General features: G+C 52.9%; 1 protein-coding gene across 1 annotated transcript in view; it reads left to right on the top strand.

Annotated features, from left to right (window-relative positions):
- Positions 1-15683, top strand: part of ZNF831 (zinc finger protein 831) — a 76484-nt gene extending 60801 nt beyond the window's left edge. Inside the window, exons 5-6 of the mRNA XM_036229669.1 lie at positions 10671-10831; positions 11542-15683. Coding sequence (XP_036085562.1) covers positions 10671-10831; positions 11542-12387 — 1007 coding nt within the window. The 3' untranslated portion in view covers positions 12388-15683. The remainder of the gene's footprint in view (positions 1-10670; positions 10832-11541) is intronic.
- Positions 15684-19374: the final 3691 nt, after the last annotated feature.

Raw genomic sequence — 19374 nt, 5'->3', positions numbered from 1 at the left:
AAATGGGCGGCTGTGTGGTAAGGGCACCCCCCACCTCTGCCCAAGACCCGCCCACCCCCAGGGGAAGATTCCGGAAGGCCGGAAGGCAGGAGTCTCTGAAAACTGTCTTCTTTCCCTCTATTTTAAATTGTGTTCTTTTCACAGTCCCCTTAGCTTCTGGGTACCACCTGCTCCAAGCTTCGCCTCCACACATTCTCCAGGTGGAAGTTCCCGGGTGCACGATGCTGGTTAAACCCTCATCCAGACTAGAGCGAAGGGGCATCTCCCATTTTCCGTCATGTCACCGTTTCCTTTCCTATATGGCTTCGGAATCGCAAAACAGACTCCTTTTGTGGGTGGCGGAGTAGAAATTGTCAGGAAAGATGTAAAGATTTTTAAAATGCTTCAAAGTGTGGTCTTTCTAGATAGTTCTAATATATCAGTTCTCTCTCTCTTTTTTTTTTTTTTTTTAAAATCTAGGGGTCAGAGTTATTAATTAGTTCGGTAGGGTTAGAAGTTATTTCTGAAGCAGGGACCGGGGAGACAAGGGGTGCCCCTCTGAGTCGGGGAGACAGTTCCCGAAGTCGAAAAGGTTCTGCCCTTTGAGTTCGACGTCGTCAAAGGCAGGATTTCTAAAGCCGTGCGAGGACAGGAGAGGAGCCTCAGGACGTGGTAAGAATGTGGTCCCTCGCTTCCCATTATTCCTCGTTCCCCTTTGTTACCCGCCTCTCAGCTTCCAGGGCACAGGGCGCCGTGAGCTTCATCGCCGTGAGCTGGCAGAGCCTGCCTCGCCTGCGTTGGTCTGAAGAACTCATGACCATTCCCCTTTATTTTCTGTCAGGATCCATAGAAACCACACAGATGCTTTTGCTCAAAAAACAAAAAACAAAAAACAAAACAAAACAAAACAAACACTACTTGAGTCGCTTTGCTGCAGGATTGCTGGGACAGAAGAACTCTCGCCTTTGAGACAGAAATCTTGAGGGAAAACAAAGCCTGGTTGAAGCTATTTCAATTACAGCAGAGTCCACCCGGCCGCGTTTCTGTCATTGTTAAGAAAACCACGTTGATGAACTAAGCCTGAAACATACACTCTTGAGTAAAGTTGGGCATGAAAAGTTTCTAAAAAGAATTTTGGGCTGCTTTTTTCTTCTTTCCTTTTTTTTTTTTTTTTTTTTTTAACCAGTCCCCTTGTCCTCGAATGAAACGCTGTTGAATTCTGCACCTGTCCACGATTTCACATTACTGAAGTATTTCGAACTGGCTCTTCCACTAGCGTTGTTTAAAAAAATTATCTGAGAGAGTGGGAGAGAGCTTTCGGCTTTCCAAACACTTGCCTTCCCTCAATAAAAGCAAAGAGGATGGCCATGTCAGGTGTTCTGAGGTAGAGAATAAAACCCCAAAACTAAGTTCCACAGGAGATGGACTCTTTAAACCCGTTACGAAAACAGAGAGGTGTTGTTCCCTCATCCTCTCTCCTTGGTTTTCTTGTCAAATTACATCTTACTGGTCGGTAATTCAGGTCTGAGGGGACATCTACACTGGTCCCAAGCATTTGTCTTTTCCCAGAGGCTGGACTCAGCACACTATCTTTCCTGAGGTGATTGGAGAACCAAAATTGATGAGGCCCGCTCATCAAAGGAAGAAAACATCAAAGTGTTTTCTTTCCTGTCTTTGTTTCTCTTTTGAAATGAGTCTATTTTTCCCTCTTATCAAGATTAATGGAGGAGAAAAGGAAGATCTTTCTTCTCAGCTATTATCATTGAAATGGATCAATTTCTTCTTTTTAAGGATGCAAATGTGGAGGAAAAATGAGCTCTCTCAAATACCTCAATTACATTTCTAGAAATAGACTGTCTTTTCCAGACTTATTTAGTAATGAAAAACATCGAAAATAATAATTCAAAGAGTAGGTACTCTTGATTTCAGTTCTGGTATTATGGATTTTACATGGTATTTATATAATATATATAAATATATATATTTCCCCCTTTCACCTCATGTCTGCTTTTGCTCTCTAATTTTGGGTACATGTATATGGTCTGGACACAAACTTTTAACTTAAGAACTGATTTTAAATATGACTTTCTACTGAGTATCTGTCAGGGAAAAAAAATCTCAGAGAAGGGAACTTTAAAGTGATTGCCTTTCATCAAAGCGAGAGGAAAGAAATTAGGACCACAAAGAAAAGTAGTCTCTGAAATAAAACATATGATCACTCAGAAGAGACAAACTTTCAGAAAATTGCATTAGGAGAGAGGAGCACTCTGGTTTGTCGCCGGACCTTGATCAATGTGTTTTTCTGCCACTCTGATGGGACGTTCAAGTACTTTCTCTCTGAAGAACCGCGTTGAGGCTTCTTAGTCATCCTTCTCCTTGAAGAGTTTTGCGAGGTGACATTTAGGGATTACTCAGGCTGGTCACTTCTGACACTCGAGCCAGAGGACCTCCGTGGTGTGATTCATAACTCATGTCCTCTGTGGCATTTACCACGATCCTAATCACTGCGTAATTCTGCCCTCATTTTCTTCCCTTGGGCTTCGTGTCCGCTACATCACCCAGACAGTCTGGAGCTTCTTCAGCCCTTAACAGCGAAGCCACCCTCCATACCAGGGCCTCTTCTTTGAATTCTGTCTGCGACTAAGCTTTTAAATGACTGAAATATTTTAACTGGATTTCCACACCCCCCTCCAAAAAAAAAAAAACTAACATAATTTAGGGAAAATAATTCCTCTGAGGATAATGGTATCAAAGCAGCTATCTTTCATTAAAAGAAAAAAAAGAAAGAAGAAAGAAAGAAAGAAAGAAAGAAAGAAAGAAAGAAAGAAAGAAAGAAAGAAAGAAAGAAAGAAAGAAAGGTAAAGAGAGCTCTGACAGGTACTTTCTGAGATAAAAGATTTACCTAATCGTGTAGAAAAGGCAGAGTCGCTAGACTCTGTGATTCTCTGAAATTAAGTCGTTCAGAATTTCTTTCTTTTCCCTTCTCTTTTTAGGCTTCACACTTCGGGTCGTCTGCACAGCGGCCTGGGACAGGTGGGGCTGGGAGGCTCCCTTGCTGTGGCCCCGGCCTGGCCCGGACCCCGGGGTCCCCTCACCCGCCAAGCCGCTCCCCACTCCCCTGACTAGAGCTAATGGCTCTGTTCCATTCTTTTCCCTGTCAGAATTAATGGGGAGATTGTCTTTTCCTGAAGCCATTAGTTAAGTGATATTGCTTACAGCATCGCCGAAACGGGGTGACATCGCCTCCTCCAGGGCGTAAATCTTAAGAAATGATGAGGCAATTGCTTAAACCCATCAATTACCTTCCGAAGCCCGAACTTCTTTTCTCCATAATTTTCATGCAGAGTTAAGAAAGTTGGAAAGTAATGATCTATAAAGTGGGTTCTCTGGATTCAATTTTGGCACTTAATAATTCAAATATGAGCAATTTTTTGTTCCTCATTGAATTTCCCTGCTTCCCCACCATTTGTCCCCTCTTTATGTGAGAGCATCCTCTTATTGTCTGAGCGCGATTAAAGTTCCGACTTACCAAAAGATTTCAAGCAGACTTTCCCACTAAATATGTTTTTTTTTTTTTTTGAGGAAATGGTAAGTGAAGTGTTCTCAAACTGATTGCCTTTCATTAGAGAAATGCGAGCCACAGGGAGAAGCGGTTTCTGAGAAAAAAGGTTGGAAAATGATTACTTGGAAGAGACAAAACTTCAAAAAAAAAAAAATTCAGGATAGTACAGAAATACTTCAAATTTGGCTAGAGATGGAAAAATATATCTTTCTCTTCCTTTCATGAGTCTCTCAACTTTTCTCTGCCTGAGAGACAGAGCTTTGGCTCCGAGGACGTGAGGCCGTAGCCCCCTCGGTCGGCGGCATGGTGCTCCTGGACCCGGCTGACCACGGCTTTGCCCGAGCCCACTCGGGCACACTCTGGGGCTGTCCCCCATTATTTTCAGCCTTAATTTTTAGAGCCAATGTCATTGTTTGTCTCTTAGTTTTCTTTCAAACCAGTAAAGCCATACCGTGCTTGTCGCAACAGAGCAAGCAACGTGAATTACGTCCGAGGAAACGGCCATTCCCGGGTCATGTGCGTGCAAATATGGGGAAACGCTCGGTTTATTTATTTTTACACGAATAGATCTTCCCATCCATAAAAACCTACAACTCTTCTTAATGTATCTTGTGTGTAACTCCGAGCCTGCTCTATAAACAGGCGAATGTGGTTCTAGCCACAGCACGAACCCCGCAGCACAGCCGTGGTGTCGTTCATGGGCCCGGCCCCCCCCTTGTCGGTGGACGGTCACGGGCCCGGCCCCCCCTTATCGGTGGACAGTCACGTCCATCGCCGTTGGTTTTCCTACCGCAGCTCTTCCTGCTCGATTTCCCAAAGTGCGATTGCTGGATCTACGCGTGTTTTATAATTATACATTTCATTTCATAAGAAGCTGCCAGATTACTTTTCAAAAACAGGTTTGTTTACTCTCTCATAAATATTTTTAACACTGTTTTTTTTTTTTTTTTAAAGAACCTTTGCTTCGGCAAAAGAGCAGAGTTTGGGTGACCCCTAAGCTCCTCCCTTCATAGTTGGTGCACTTGATCTCTTGACCAACTAGGGACTGGTCTCTCCTTGGCCATACTCAGGCCACAGACACACTGGTTAGTTAGCACAGTGCTGTTGTTTGAAGACTAAGTCTTTATCAGTATTTAAAAACACATCGAATCCAGATTTTCAGCTTCTCTTGGAAAATGGACAGTTCTGGCGACCTGGAGCCTCGGCCCCTCACTGTCTCAGTTGGCGGGAGGTGAGGGTCAGCTTTGCCCTTGAGCTTGGTGCGCCCCTCCCCCGAAATCCCCCACCCGAGGGAACTTTCGTTGCTTATGCCCCTTGTCTGGGCCCTGGAGCGTCTGGGTTCAGGATTCTTGGTTTAAACCCGGTTTCTGGACTGCAGCCCTGCTGGCCTTTGGAGCCAGGGCACCCCTGGGGAGGGCCATCCGGGCACTGCAGGGCGTCGAGCAGCACCCCCCACCGAGTTAGGACAACCCAAAAAGTCTCCGGACATCGGCCCCAGTTGAGAACCACACACACGTATAAACAGATCCACAAAAGCCATTTTTCTGAGTGGATTTCGAGATAGGCTTTTCCGAGAGTGTTTCTGGGCTGTTTTCGTCCTTTCTCTTTATGCCTCCATTTTGCTCACTAGAGGAGCATTGTTGAATTCTGTACACGAACAGGCTTTAAAATTGCAGAAATGTTTCAACCAGGCCTCTTCGGCGAGTTTGGAGAAAATGGCTGAGAGGAGAAAGTTATCAACAAAACACTTTGATCTCAGGAACAGAGACGCAGAGAGGCCTGGGCTACAGGTGGTTTTGGAAATAAAAGCCTCACCTAATTACACAGACATAAAAGGTACAATTTCTAAATGCTGTGTGAAGAGGCTTGGATCAGTCCCTGGGGTAATGGTAGATGGCGGCTTTGTTCACCCTGTTGCCGCAGGAGTTTCCTTTGTCAGCTCATCGCAGGGTGGGGTGGACCCACCGCCCTCCCCCCTTCTCTCTCCATTGCTCCTCCGAGTGAGCTCCTGAGAGCGGGGCGGTTGGCCAGGCCCCCCCAGGGGAGGGCTCTCCTGCCCCGTGCCCCTTCTCCCTCCCTCATAGCTAACGACTTCCCCACACCGTCTCTCATTAGAATTAATAGAGAAGCATTAATTCTTTCCCTAGAGCTATTAGCGAAGTCGCAATGCTCTGAAACTGCTGAAACAGAATTATTTCTCCTCCGTTTTCGGGCGTAAATCTTGAGGAAAGATGAGAAGCCGTTGCGAGAGTATCAATTATGTCCCGGGGAAGAGACTCAGGTGGACAATTTCCGTTGGGCAACAAGAAGCGTAAGAAAACCGGACACGTCCAGCCGGGCGGCCAGGTTCGGCCCCGGCACCCGACGCCGCCAGCCGCGGTTCCTCGGGGCCTCGCCTTGTGGGACTTGTATAATCTTCTATCCGCCCCATGTTTTATAAAGTCAAGCTCTTGTGGTCCAGACACGATAAACGAGTTTTACCTCGAGGCGAGACTTTAAACACCTCTTCGCACCCCGCATACTTTCGGTAGAGAATTTTTCGCTCGGGCTCGGCAAAGCGGTTTCTGGAACGAAAGACTCGTTTGCGATTACCTGGAGGCGAACTTGCGAAAGATCGCATTAGGCTAGAACAGGGGTACCGAGGCATTTCTCCTGTCCTCTCGAGTCCCCTCTGCCTGTGGGACGGGGTCTGAGGCCCTCCTCACCGCCCCGCTGCTGACCCCCGATCGTTTTCTGATCGGAACCTACGCACTCCAGCCTCCACCGCAGAGAGGTGACCCCATCGCTGCCATCATTTCCAGCCACGTTTTCCTCCTACAGAGGGTTTATCAACAAAAATTGTAATAGGATTGCAGAAACAAATGAATTTACTTTCAAAAAAATGTTAGTAAAATGCCTGGCATGCAATAGAAGCTCTCTCTCCATATATATTATTTTAATATATGTATGTTCGTAATTAAATGAATGAATGATTCGGACTATCAGAGAGAAAACCGGCCAGAGCAGGTGTGCGCCAGAGCCATTTTACAGTGTGTGTGGTTTTACTTTTTTCCTCAGAAAGCGGTGGGGTCAGGGCCCCGCTTCACCATCTCGTCGTGTCCTCTGCTTTTCCTTACAGTGAATTTACTGCGTTTGCTCGGCTAATTTTTCATGTGATCATGTGCGGACCGAATCTCTCCCCCGCTAGACTATAACGTTTACGGGGATGTCTGCCTTGTTTGCCACTGAATAAAACCCAGCCCGGAGTATTGGCTGTGCTCGGTGCTTGATGAATATGGACTTGATACATATTTAGGTTCAATCGCAGGGGCTCAAAAAATACGCACTGAAAAAAAAAATGAGCTCCACAAACTTTTGAGCGAGCGAGCAAACCACGGCCCACACGGCGATCATGTTTAGGATTCCGCTCAGCTTTAAGGAATTGCAAATCGCATTTGCTGGCACGTCGCGCACCCTTCGGTGGCAAGGTGCGTCTACGCGATTTGATCTCACGTTAATTAACGGTCTAGGCGATGACGCCTGCGTTTTCATCAACACCTACGGCTTGCCGCGAAGGCCGAGGAGGTAGGCTGGTTGTCACCCCGCCCTGATATTTCAGAGATTTCGGACTCCAAGTTCATGGAGCTTTTGGTGAATGGGGGCAATGGAAAGGGATGTATCCACTTCCCGACCTCCTCAGACAATGCCGTTAGAGTCACACGTCTATTAGCGGTTGAAGAGGGCGAGGAGCTGGACGGCGGGCGGAGGTAGTACCCGTCAGGGACGTCGTCGGCTGTGTGGTCAGCGCCGTTATGTTTCCTCCCCTCCATTTTCTTTCTAATTATAGTTTTTATAGTTTCCTGTAGCCTTTTCGACGCGGCTACATTTAAATTTGCTACCACACTTTGAGCCGTCTCTTCCTCTCTGAATGTGGTCGGGCAATTATTTCTGAAGAAAATCACTCATTCCGATCGGGGGGAGAATGGCGTGGCGCGCAGAGCTGCGGCGAGAGGTGGCTTTGCTCGTGCGGCCAGTGTCACCGCGCGAGAGCCGTGGGCTTGCCGGAGGGCGCGCTCCGACGGCAGGATCCGAAACCTCCGGAGGCGGAGGGAGCGGTTCGTACTGTGACAAGCCGCGCCGGGGGACACCGTGCGCCTCGGCGTCGGGCCTGCGCGCCCCTCGCTTTCTGAAAAGGGCCATTCGATTAAGAGCCAGTTAGCTGCCTTCTTCAATAACCCAGATTCGTTTAACACGCTTTGGCGACGTTATTCGAGCATTTTTTCACAATTATTTAGGACAACTCGCTTTTCTCGGTGGACCGTAGGTCGAAAGCAAATTCAATCCATGGATATTTGCTGCTTTCACTTTCTCAGACGAGTCGGGAGTTACCGGAGTTACCGGTCGAGCGCGCACGTGGCCTTTTCGGGAGGCTTCACAAACCCGAACAGCCTGCTGAGGAGACATTTGGCCAATCCGATTAGTTTCTCTATACTAATTGGTTTTACTTCTTCATCGAATTGAATGGATTGCCCGGCGGGTCTGTCTCTGTGGGGACACCGGCAAATCCACTTAAGAGCGAGGCGCTTGCGCTTGGTCAACGGTAGGAACGCTCGTCATCGTGACCACCTTCGGGCGGTTTTTCATGGGTGAGAATGAAAATGTCTCGAATCCATCCATTTTCACCCGTTTTGCTTCTGCCTTAGCCGAGCCGCCTCCTCTGGCCCCCCGGCTGCCCTGGCGATCTCACGACTGGGTTTCCCACCGCTCCTCGCCTCTCCCCCGAATTCAGTCTCTGGACAGAAGCCACATGCATCCTGATAAGTGAGGACTCCCCCCAAAACCCCTGGTGTCTTCGCCACGAGTGCAGACTGGACTGTCATCCGGACCCCTCCATCCGCTGCCTGCTTCCCGCCTTCGCTTCGCCCCCCACCTCTACCCCCTGCTCCGCGTACCACCGTCCTCCACGGTGGCCCGTTCCTCGGCCCCCACGCTCCCTCCCCCCTCGGGGCCTCTGCGGCCAGCCCGAGGTCTGGACGGGCCTCGGCCGGCAAACGACACATGTAAAGAGTTCCCGGCCAGGGTTTTCGTGCCCGTTTCTTAAACATGGGCAGAGGGTTAAGATTGCCGAGTGTCTAGGGAAAGCCTTTTATAGGAAAGAAAAAGAGATAAAAACAAACAGAAACAAAGGACCTTGGAAGAGAGGTAAACTTCAGCAATAACAGTCACGACAAATCATTATTAACGTTGACGAGATGTAAGCGAAGACGTCGGAGCCGTGGAATAAAACAGGACGCGATAAAGACGGCATCGTAGCGATCAATAAATAATCAGGCCTGGGGCGCCGAGAAATGAAAACCGTGAGAGCAGATGGACACGCGAGTCAGAATAAGGAGGTTGGAGGAATTCTCCCGAAAGCGAAATAAAAAGACAAAGAAATAGAAAGTAGGAGAGCAAAGGTGAGGGAAGTCAAGAACGAGGAGGTCCGGGAGCCCGACAGAAAGAGAGAGGAGACCGAGCGTAAGAGAAAAAAACGATCGGAGAACGTATTTGTCTAGGACCGAAGGACGCGATCGAGATCGAAAGGGTACACCGAGCGCCCAGACGGTGACCGAAAATAGACGCAGGACCCAGGTGTCGCCGGGGCGGGAAGAGCCTCGGCGTCGTCAGAGGCGGGGGGTGCGCGGAGCGGATTCATCGAAGCTCACGCGTCGCAAGTCGCGTTTGCTCCAGACGTCCCAGCAGCGACGGCCCGGAGCCGCGTCTTCCGTTCCGAAGGAAAATAAACTCCAGCGCGGAACGTTCAACTCGGACGAGCAGCCGGTTAGAGCCCGAACGGTTTTATTTCACGGGCTCTTTTTTTGTGACGCTACCGGAAGTTTTGCGTTAGGACAGCAAGAGCGCGAACCGGGGAACAAGAAGCAAGCGAGTCCTCGGCACTGGGTCCCCGGAGCGGCCGTCCTACGGGGCCCGGCCAGAACATGGCGCCAGGTCTTCCTACGAGAGCGAAACGCAACTCAGACAGTCGGGAAGGCGGCTGGGGAGCACGTGCCGTGGGGAAAGACAAGTGTTTCTGGACATGACGATGTGCACATGGAATGTTCTAGACAAAATGACGACATCATCGTCACGTGACTGCCGGGGGGCGAGGAGGGCGGGGCTGTGCGTACGGGTGGGGGCGACGGGGTTCGCGGGCGCGGGGCACTCGCCCCAAACCCTCTGCTCCCCGGGGGAGGTCACAGGCCGGCCTCCAGACAAACAAGCAGACAAACGACGTCAGGAAGCGGCGCTGGAGACCTGTCGCCAGGAAGTAAGAGCGGACAGAGCCAGGCCCGGAGGCGGGATTCGCGAGTCGGGGAGCAGCCGCTGTTGGCGGCGTTCTCTTTCCCTAATAAGTAAAGAGGTTTGACTTCCTCCGCCTCTGCGCACATCTAGCTGTAATCGAAATGAAGGCAGATTTAAAAGCGGGTCTCGCGCTTGTCTCGGGAGACGCGGCTGTTCTAGAACGTGTTTCTGATCCCTTGCGGGGGCTCTGAAATTCCGCGGGCCTTTCGCCCTGCGTCCCAGGCTGCGACGCTGAAGCAGAGGCGAGAGTCGGGGTGAGGGGTGGGGGGAGAACAGCTGCTCCCCCCGAGGGGCGTGGCGGCTTTATGGGTGCTGCCGAGGCCACAGTTTCGTCCCCAACAAATCGAACGACCACCAGAAATCAGCAGCAACGCGACACCAGCCTCACGTCCGGCTGCCCAGGGTCTGATGGCGACCGAGGCATCAGATGCGATGGGGGGCGGGGACATTCCCACTCCCCACCCCTGCTCGCGTGGCCGGGGATTTGGAGCCGTGTCAAAGGCACAGATGCGGCCGAGAGATGGCTCCGATGAGAAAGAGCCAGGTGGGGTATTTTTCAAAGCGTATGTAATTCAGGAGTTTTTTTTTTTTTTTTTCCAATCTGTTAGAATTGGGTTTGCCACCCCTTTCCTCGGCAGAGGTGGAGACGTTGTACTTGACCGTGTGAACTGGTTCAAGGTCAATCGGTGGCCTGTCTGCACCACGTGCCAGAGGGCCGACAGGCTCAGAGCAGACAGAGCCCTAGGAAGTGACTGTCTGCCGGCTCTATGATCTCGAGTGCGCGTAACTGATTCTCCCCACTTTGTAGGTCTAACTCCGCACGGGGCGCCGTCTCGGGTCACCTCAGAACCGGCCCTTGGTCGCGGGAACGGAGAGGAGGAGCAGGAGGCCAGCGGACCAGCCTCGAGACGCGTCTCCCCCAGCACCAGGTCCAGGCCCGTCGGGGGCGGAGACGCCTCCAGTGTGAAGGTGGGAGCGTGGGTGCGGGCCCGCCTCTGCCTGTCCCCTGCCGCGATTCGTGTCCCCCCTCCCCTCGCTGCCGGTGTTCGCTGTGGCGCAGCTCGCTCGGACCCCCTCGCTGGCGCCGCGTGCTGGGGGCGTGGGTGGCGGTCCGGCCGGCGGTGCGTTAAGACGAACGAGCATGTCATTCGTTCGCACCTGAGCGGGATGGAGACGCCGCCCGCTGTCGCTGTCTCTGTCCCTGTCCCGGCGACGCGGCGTCGCGGCCAGGAAGGCGGGGTGGCGGGCGGCCACGCACGGGGGTGTCGTCCAGACCACGCTTTCGGAAAGGCTCATCCGGAAAGTGTTCAGGGCACGGTGCCGCGGACTCGCGTGTGCGGCTCGCGAGCAGGACCGCCTTAGCGCGGAAGCCGGGCCGGCTGGGCGGTGCAGGGTCTCGGCGCTCACGGGGCCGGGCGAGAGCGCAGCGCCGGGGGCCGGCCGGGTCAGCGGGGGCCTCGCGTGCCTTAGTTACGGCCCCAATTAGCTGTTGCCGGAAGCGTATTGGGGATGCAGTATTGACGTTCGCGCTCGGGAAAGAATCGTTAAGAGCTCAGGCCTTGTTTTCGTTGCGGACCGTGTTTCTGACCATGTTGCTTTTCTTCTTTTTTTGTACCAATTAACCCTTCCCGCCTCCTGCCCTCCTTGGCCCATTTATGCCCCTTGGCGCTTTATTGCAGGGTATTTCTCCACCTGCTGACGAGCATGATGAATGTCGTCCTCGGAGTGCGGCTGTTGGGTCAGGATCGTCCCCGCCGCCCGGCTCCCGCGGGGCCGCGGCTAACGCCAACCTTCTGTCCTGTGGCAAAGGTCTCGCCATGGGACTGCCTGAGACTCAGCTGCTCCCGCCGCAGGAGCAAGGCCCGGCGGACCCCAACCCGGGCATTTCCTCAGACGCTCCAGACCCTCCTTCCTCGGAGTCGGAAGGGAACGCTGCCCGCCGTGACATCGCCACCTCTGCGGCTGCCGTGTGTGCGTCTCCGGGGGTGACAGCAGGTCCCACGGCCCCAGGAACTCACGGTGCAGAGCCACGCAGGCACGGCCGAGCTGGACGGGAGACCCCGACACAGAGCTCCCAGGACAGGGAGGCCTCGGTGGAGGGCCGGCCACCGTCGCTCTTGCCAGGGAAGACGTCACCTGGGCCAAGGATCTCGGGCTCGGTTCCGCTGAGGTCACCTGGAAAAACTCCGCTTGACACAGCGGCGTCAGCACCGGGCTCGGCTCGTTCGCACCAGGGGGAAGGGAGGCGCGAGACATGCTTTCCTTCCGGCGGGCGGCGCGGGGGTGGGGAGGCGCGTGCCCCCTGCCCTCCTGCAAGAGGTGACGGCGGGAGATGTCCGGCGTCTGGATTCCACGCACCGAGGGGGCGCGTGGGCCCTTCTCACCCAGAGCAGCCCCCGGCAATCCCGGAGACGCCTTCGAGAGCCACCGAGAGGAGGAGTTTGGAAGGGATGGGGAAGCAGACCGGGGTGGAGCTCAGCGACACTAGCAGCGAGGACGAGGACCGACTCGTGATCGAGTTGTGAGGCCCCCGTGAGGGCGGCGGCCACGGCCGCACGCCGCCGGGGCTGGCGGCACGGACAGCCCGACGCCCGCCGCGGAGCGTCTGCGGATTCGGAGAGCCGTCCGGGGTTCTCCCCGGGACGTTCCGGCTGACTCCGAACCCCGGCTCGGCCTCGGCCTCCCCCAGGCCCCCTGGGTCACCTCTCGCCGGTGCCCGCGTGGTGCCGGGCAGGGCGAAGGTGGCCGGGAGGCCGTCTGGGAACGCGCGACCCGCGAGGCCTGTGGCTCGACTCGGTGTCCTCTGCCTCGGCCCCCACTGCCGCGCCCGTCAAGCATCAGGAACCAAGAGAGCCGCGGCCGGTGGGGCCACCGGCGAGTGAGCGTCAGGGCCGCCCGCCACGCCCGGGAGCTGCACGTTGGCCTCGGCGCGGGCGAGCACCCACGAGGCGCCCCGGAGGCTTGCAGAGGAGCCGGGGAGTGAGCTGCGCGTCGAGATACTTCTGTTCATTCTGGAGGCGGAGCCCAGGTCCATTCGAAAACTCAAGTGTTGGTCAGAATGATTCTCTTTAGAGAACATTGTAAATATTCTTCCAGATGCCTCTGATCTGATGACATGCCGATTATCTTTAAATGTCGCACAAATGGTCCGTGCCCACGTGTGACCCCGTGACACAAGCATGTGCTGCTCACGTGCTCGGTGCCTCTTCTGTGGAGACCTCTGAGCCCCCCGATGTTTCCAGCTCCCGCGAAGGAACGTTGCGTTAAAAGCTCATAGAACAGTCTCTGTAATGAGTCACTTTTTTGAGGGGGAAAAAATTCACTTACTTTCCTCTGCATCTCTCTGTCATATTGCGCACTGAGCAATTCCAATTAGAGGGTTACATTTTAGTAATCTCTGCAACTTACCTTGCCGCCTGCTCGTCGTGACGGGGGCCTTTTAGATTTCCTCCGGAAGCTTCCAGGATACAAAGCTAATTGGAGTTTTGACGCTGTTTTACATCTCGGTAATTTTATTTTGGGGGCTCGCTGTTACTTTGCTGTCAAATTAAATCAGCCTCTGTACTGTGCGAGGCAGAGCAGCACAGAGCACTCCCGGCCCGGGCGCTCGACGCAGCTGACGGGCGTCAGGCGGCTCGGGGGGGCGGCCTCCCAGGCGCCCCGCTCCCCTTCTCCTTAAATGTCAGAGGAGAGACTTAAAAGCGATTTCCACTGCTGCGTTTCAATAAAATTTTATACTTGTTTTTGGTAGGATTTTGTACACCTCGAGGTTTATAGCCAGCCGAACTCTTTTGGCTTAACTCTGACGAAATGACCTTCACACGTCGCCTTGCCCTTGAGAGGCGGCCACGCGAAACGTCCCGCACACCCACGGATGAGCTTCGGTCGGTCCTCGCCCACAACGAAGGACGGTCACGTTTCAAGTGTCTTCGTGTGAATTTTCCAGTTTTAGGGGGACCAGCTTGCCCTGGCGGCCTGGCATGTGTCCACGGTTACTGTGTACGAGCTCACAAATATCCATGTGACTTCGTGTGAAAACCATAAGGGAGCTAAAAGGTGATGGGGGTTGCCCGCCCCTTTGAGTGACCCGTGCCCCCGTCTGGGAGAGCGGTCTGAATTCCGGGGGCAGCCAGAGAAGGCCAGACTTTGTCCTTACCCAGCCGGGGAATCTTGGTGGAAGCACTTACTCCCTGTGCCTCAGTTTCTCCGACGGAGGATGAGAGAATCAGGCAGGATGAGCCGAGTGTCTCTGGGCTTTGATCCTTGTGAGGATGGATGAGCCGCTCTCTCCTTGACTTATGAGGGCTCGGTGGCCTGGAGGCGGCCACTGCGGGGAGGTACGGGGAGACTTTGTGGAGGCCGAACTGGCTTGGGAGGCACTGGTCGCGGGAGAGAGTGGTCTCCCTGGGAGTCAGTCTGCCGGACCCGAGTCTGCAAGTCACAGCTCCAAATACACTGACCCCGGGATGGCGGTGGCCGCTCTGTCCTTCTATGAGCCACGTTGCTGGCGGCCACGTCCCAACCTAGAGTAAATCTGGCAGCAGACGGAGAGCGACTCGAAGTCCCCGTGTCTCTCTCAGGACGGCGAGCAGGTTGGCACGTCGCGTTGTCTCGGCCGGCCACTTACGGTGGCGGCGATCGTCACAAGGGCACCTTACTTTACGTGGGCATAAATTTGTGAAAAGCTATATTTCAGTGGCTTTAAAAGACAAAAAAAAAAATTGTATTTAGAATGACCCTAGGGGAGTTGGCTAATAAAAATCATTCTAAGATAAAGACTTTTTTTTTTAAATGGAGAATCTTTTTATAAAGCAACAAACAGTCTCTGAATTTTATAAACCTTAATTTCCTATGGGGTTTCTTAAAGCAGAATGCAATTATAGGGATACATTTCGAGGATAATATCAGTGACCTACAACCCAGTTTGGGTGATTGAAAATAAAATTTCAGTATTATCAACCGATGCTTGCTGTAGCTTTATACTCTACAGGTGTCTTGTGTACTGATTAAGGGAGGACAGACGTATTTTAGAAAAAGGCAAGCTGAAATGTAAAGGTCGAGGTGCCCCCTCTCTCCCCAGTGCTGATAATTTTGTCGTACCTTTAGTTAAGGGTCTTAACTGGTGCCTGAGCGTCTTCACAGGGACCAGCTCCAGGACCACTGGCATGAACTGAAAAGCCAGGCACACGAGGACCCCTTTGCTGCTCTCTCGGGGCAAGGTATGCAAGTGCGGTGACCTGTGTTTCTCTCTGCATCCACACCTGGCCGGATCGCTTGTCAGGGGCGCATGGAGGACAGATTTTGTGTCCCCCTTCGGCAACCTGTACAGCTAAGGTACTCATGAAGTCACGTGGTTGTCGATGGCCAGCCTGCCCCTCCTTGTCATGTACGGTGTGACGGAGGATGATTCATCTGTCCCGTTAGGTATAACCTTTGAGTTACTACTGGACAAAGCAAAATCTCTCTTTAATTCGCAACTTATGATTCGTTTGCCCGGGGATCGAAAAAGAAAGACTGTGGGGGCGGGGCGGAGCCTCTGGCTTCTGATCGAAACCCCGCCAGTCACGTGGTGGGCAACGCGGGGCAAGCCGAAACTTCCTTCCCGAAGGTCCTCCCTCCGGCGCGCAGACGGGGCTCCTCGCAGAAACGCATGGCGGCCGTGGTCCTCGGCGCGCACGCCGACCGGCCGGCCGCCTCGTGACGGAAGGTCTTCCCCGCCTCCGCGTGCGTGGCTCACGACGAGCCCGCCACTCACGCTTTCCCCAGCACTGAGATTTGCATTTTGCAGAAAACGTGCCCGGTGCAGCAGGATTTGACGGTTAAGGACACGGCCGTCACGACGGCAGTGTGCTGCTGCTCGGCCCCCGCCCCGCGGCGTAATGTCCCGCGGCGAGGGGACGAGGGTCGGCCTGGCTCTGGCGGCCGGACCTCCCTCACCGTCGCCGTCACGGCTCGTGTGCTCCATCCACTGCGGCTGCGAATCCCTCGGCATTCGTGTGGGCGTCCCTCCGGCTTATCATACGCTACCGTTCTCGACGCTTAAGCACATTTTCTTGTCTTTAAGAAATCATTAAATACAGGTGTCAGGACCCAGCAAATCCAGTGTGCTAGAATGCACCCAATGCCCTTCTTCTCGCCCGTGCTTTGTACCGATGTGGGCATATGTGACATTCGCTCCGGGGAAGACCAGGAACGTGTGAACATCTTGCTTCCCCATTGGAAGAAAGGGGGCCAGGGCAGTCAGTCTCTGTCCCGTGGGGCCCCAGGCTATGTACACAGTGAACCGTTAGAGCCCACTACCCTCTCGACGGTCCACGCCCATGGAAGCAATGGCTTCTTGGTTGTTTGTTAAAACTTATTTTCTTCTTTCCATGGTTAAATTATTTTGCTTTGATAAAAATAAAGCTGAAAAAGAAAATGTCTTGCGTGCTTCGTGAACATTTTAACCCAAACCACTGCAAGCGCTGGCCTGCGACGATGGAGCATCTCGGCGTTCCCGAGCGCTCGGCCGGACGCCCTGTCCGCCAAGTCGGTTTTCCAGTCTGCACCACAAAACGGTCAGGCAACAGGCAGCGGTCGCATTTTCTTGCGCCGTTTCCTTCTCCCGCGTGTCTCATTTGGTATCGGCTGCCATGTTTTAGGGTTCATAACTCAGAAATGTAGCTAAACTTCAAAGCCACACGGGGGCACCATCCACAGGGCAGTCATCCAAAGCTGTTCCCCCTGAGAATTGATGTTTCTTGGATATTTAATATTATTCCTCAGCAGAGGGAACATCCTTAATTCAAAACAACTCCTCCTTACAAGGACCATGCATGCGCTCTTTGCAAGGGTAGATAAACAGGCCTATTTTACATACCAGCACAATATTATTCTAATATATCGCTGCCTCTTGAAGCCACTTGAAGTCAATGCAGACAGCGCGTTGGGAGAACAGGTGGGCATGAGGACACGGAAGGAGCAGATATACTAATCGATGGATCTTAACAGCATTTTCACTAACTCATCAAACTCTAATAGTAATAAATTAACCTATTATTGCCAAACGTCAGTCATACGAAGCTTGATGCTTTTTGCCATATGTGTTCACACGCAGGTCTGTCATTTACTTAATACTTTTACTTAAATCATCTCTGTCTTCGAGAAGCGACCATTGCCCTGAGTAATAATATCTGTGAAATGTCAGCTTTAACAGAGTAGTTATGTATTTTTTGATATGATTTAAAAATAAAATGAAACGATTTAAAAGTGTTCATGCATATCCCAGTGAAATCATCCTCCTCATACCACCACTGGCGCATCCCTGACTGAAATGCCGAGCGAACCTAAAATGCACACACGTTGTTAGTCTTCCCCTCTCCCTAGCTCTCTCCCCGGCTTTCCTCTAAACCAACAGAACTGGCGACTGCGTGGAGAAGTGGTAGATCTATCAGATAAGTTTTTTCGGCCAGACTTCACAGTTGAGTAATTAACGATCCAAGTTGAAGGGTTATCGCATCTTTGAGTCTTGAAGGAATAATGACATAACGTCTTGTTGCGTAAATAGATATATATTTTTGCTCTGGTGCTTTGTTGTTTGGTTGGTGAGTACAAAACGGCACATAAGAAAGCAGCGCTGGGGGTCCGTGCTGAATCTCGGCACCACCGCCGACTCTGCCGAAGGACCTGCCTCCGTGCGATTGCGTTCGAAACGAGGGATATGGCCTCACAAATAACCGTGGAGGGACAATTTCCAGTCTCCTGCTTCATAGCCTGTTGGCCTTTGGGCTGCGAACACAGAAGGATGTGCTCAGTGGTGTCCGGGGCCGCCAGCGTGACGGATGCCTGCGTTCAGTCTCCTCCGCTTCTGCCAGAGGCAACGGCCTTTAGGATGCAGCACCTGGGCCGTAGTCTGTGCGATCACTGCCCAGAAGTAAGTGAGTTGCTTTTCTGCGTAAATACACGAACGAATGGGTTCCTGTAGGGAATTGGTGGGTTTGTGTGAGCAGCATCCTGGACAGACCCAGCCCCGTCTCTGGCCATGGCGGATCTGCTGGTCTTTGTGTGTACGTTGTGTGAAATGGGGTATGATTCAGCCTCTCAACTCAACTATAAATGGAAAGCCAGATAGCCAGGCTTATTTTTACTATATACTCATTTTTCAGTCAGACATGTTTACCGTAAGAGCCACCTCCCCTACACACACACACACACACACACACACACACACACACACACACACACTGTACATGAAGACCTACTCAAAAAGTTCTCTTCTTGTTAAAATATAGAATAGGGTGGAGAGGGGCCATCGAGCCAGGGAACGACACGGCCACATGTAAAATGAACCGAGAGGGGTCCCCACGGAGGCAGGACCGTAGCGTCTTCGTCTTGATGTTGTTAGCAGCAGGGACAGTGCCTGGCTCACCACAGGTCTGAACGCACATTTGCTAAATGAATCAATGGAAGTAGCTCGCCGGGGGGTCAAGGAGAAGAAGGAAGGATTCTAGGATGAGGAGTCTAGCCTGACCCCCTTCCTCATGAAGACCTATCTCATTATCAGAGAGGAACAAAGTCATCTCGAGAAGTTTCCGTCTGCCCATTTCAGAATTTAGCGACAGTTTTCCATCGCCTGCTCCGCCCCCTTCGTTTAGCCAACACTCACTGAGCGCTTAAAGAGGTAGCGGCCCGCGAAGGTGTAGGGGTGAAAGAGACAGACAGAGCTCGTGGGGCTTTGCCTGGGGCGGGGGGGGCGGGGGCGTGTCAGGTCATGGACCAACCAGGCCAATACGAGGGGACGCTAAGAGCTACGAGCGCCGGGGAGGTTAGAAAGATCATCGTACCCTGCTCCGAAGACTCGAATGCGTACAAACATTTGTGTCCTACTGTCCTCGGTAGAAAAGAAGAATCACCTTAGAGACTGAGGTCCACCTCGCTCGCTTCGCGCCCGGACCCTCCGTGCCCCTCGCGCGCAGCGGAGTGTCGCAGGGCGGCGTCTCGCTGCTCTCGGAACTTTCTCACTGCCTCGGTAGCTTCGGTCAGCGTCAGTCGGCGTGGTGTCTTGGGTCTTCCTGCCCGACCACGCCGATGTCCAGGTACCTCAGGGGTGGGGAGCAGGTGCCTCTGGGATGCCGCCGTAGCAGAGAAGCCGGATGGGCGCTCCTTCAGGCCCGGCTGCCTCGAGAGAAGCCTTCTCATATTTGATGTTCTCGATCCTGAGTTTTTTTTCCCTCAGGTTAAGAGATCACCCTCAAAGGTGGTGGTTCTCACAAGGGGACGATTTTACCTCCCAGGGGGCATTGGACGATGTCAGGAGACAGTGTTGATTTACAGTTTGGACGAGGCATGCCACGGGCGTCTGTAGGTAGAAGCCAAGGATGCTTCTCAGCATCCTGCAGTGCACAGGATGGGCCCACAAAGAAGCATCTGGCCCACGACGCCAGGGGTGACGAGACCGGAGTGGGCAGGACCCAATGTGGGGTCCAGGGCACTTCCCAGGCCAGTCAGTATTCTCCGAACTTCTGCAGCTGTGT

Source organism: Rousettus aegyptiacus, unplaced genomic scaffold (assembly GCF_014176215.1).
Source record: "Rousettus aegyptiacus isolate mRouAeg1 unplaced genomic scaffold, mRouAeg1.p scaffold_m13_p_12, whole genome shotgun sequence".
Classification (NCBI taxonomy): Eukaryota; Metazoa; Chordata; class Mammalia; order Chiroptera; family Pteropodidae; genus Rousettus; species Rousettus aegyptiacus.
Note: the sequence above shows the minus strand (reverse complement) of the source record. Positions and strands in the feature narration are given on the sequence as shown.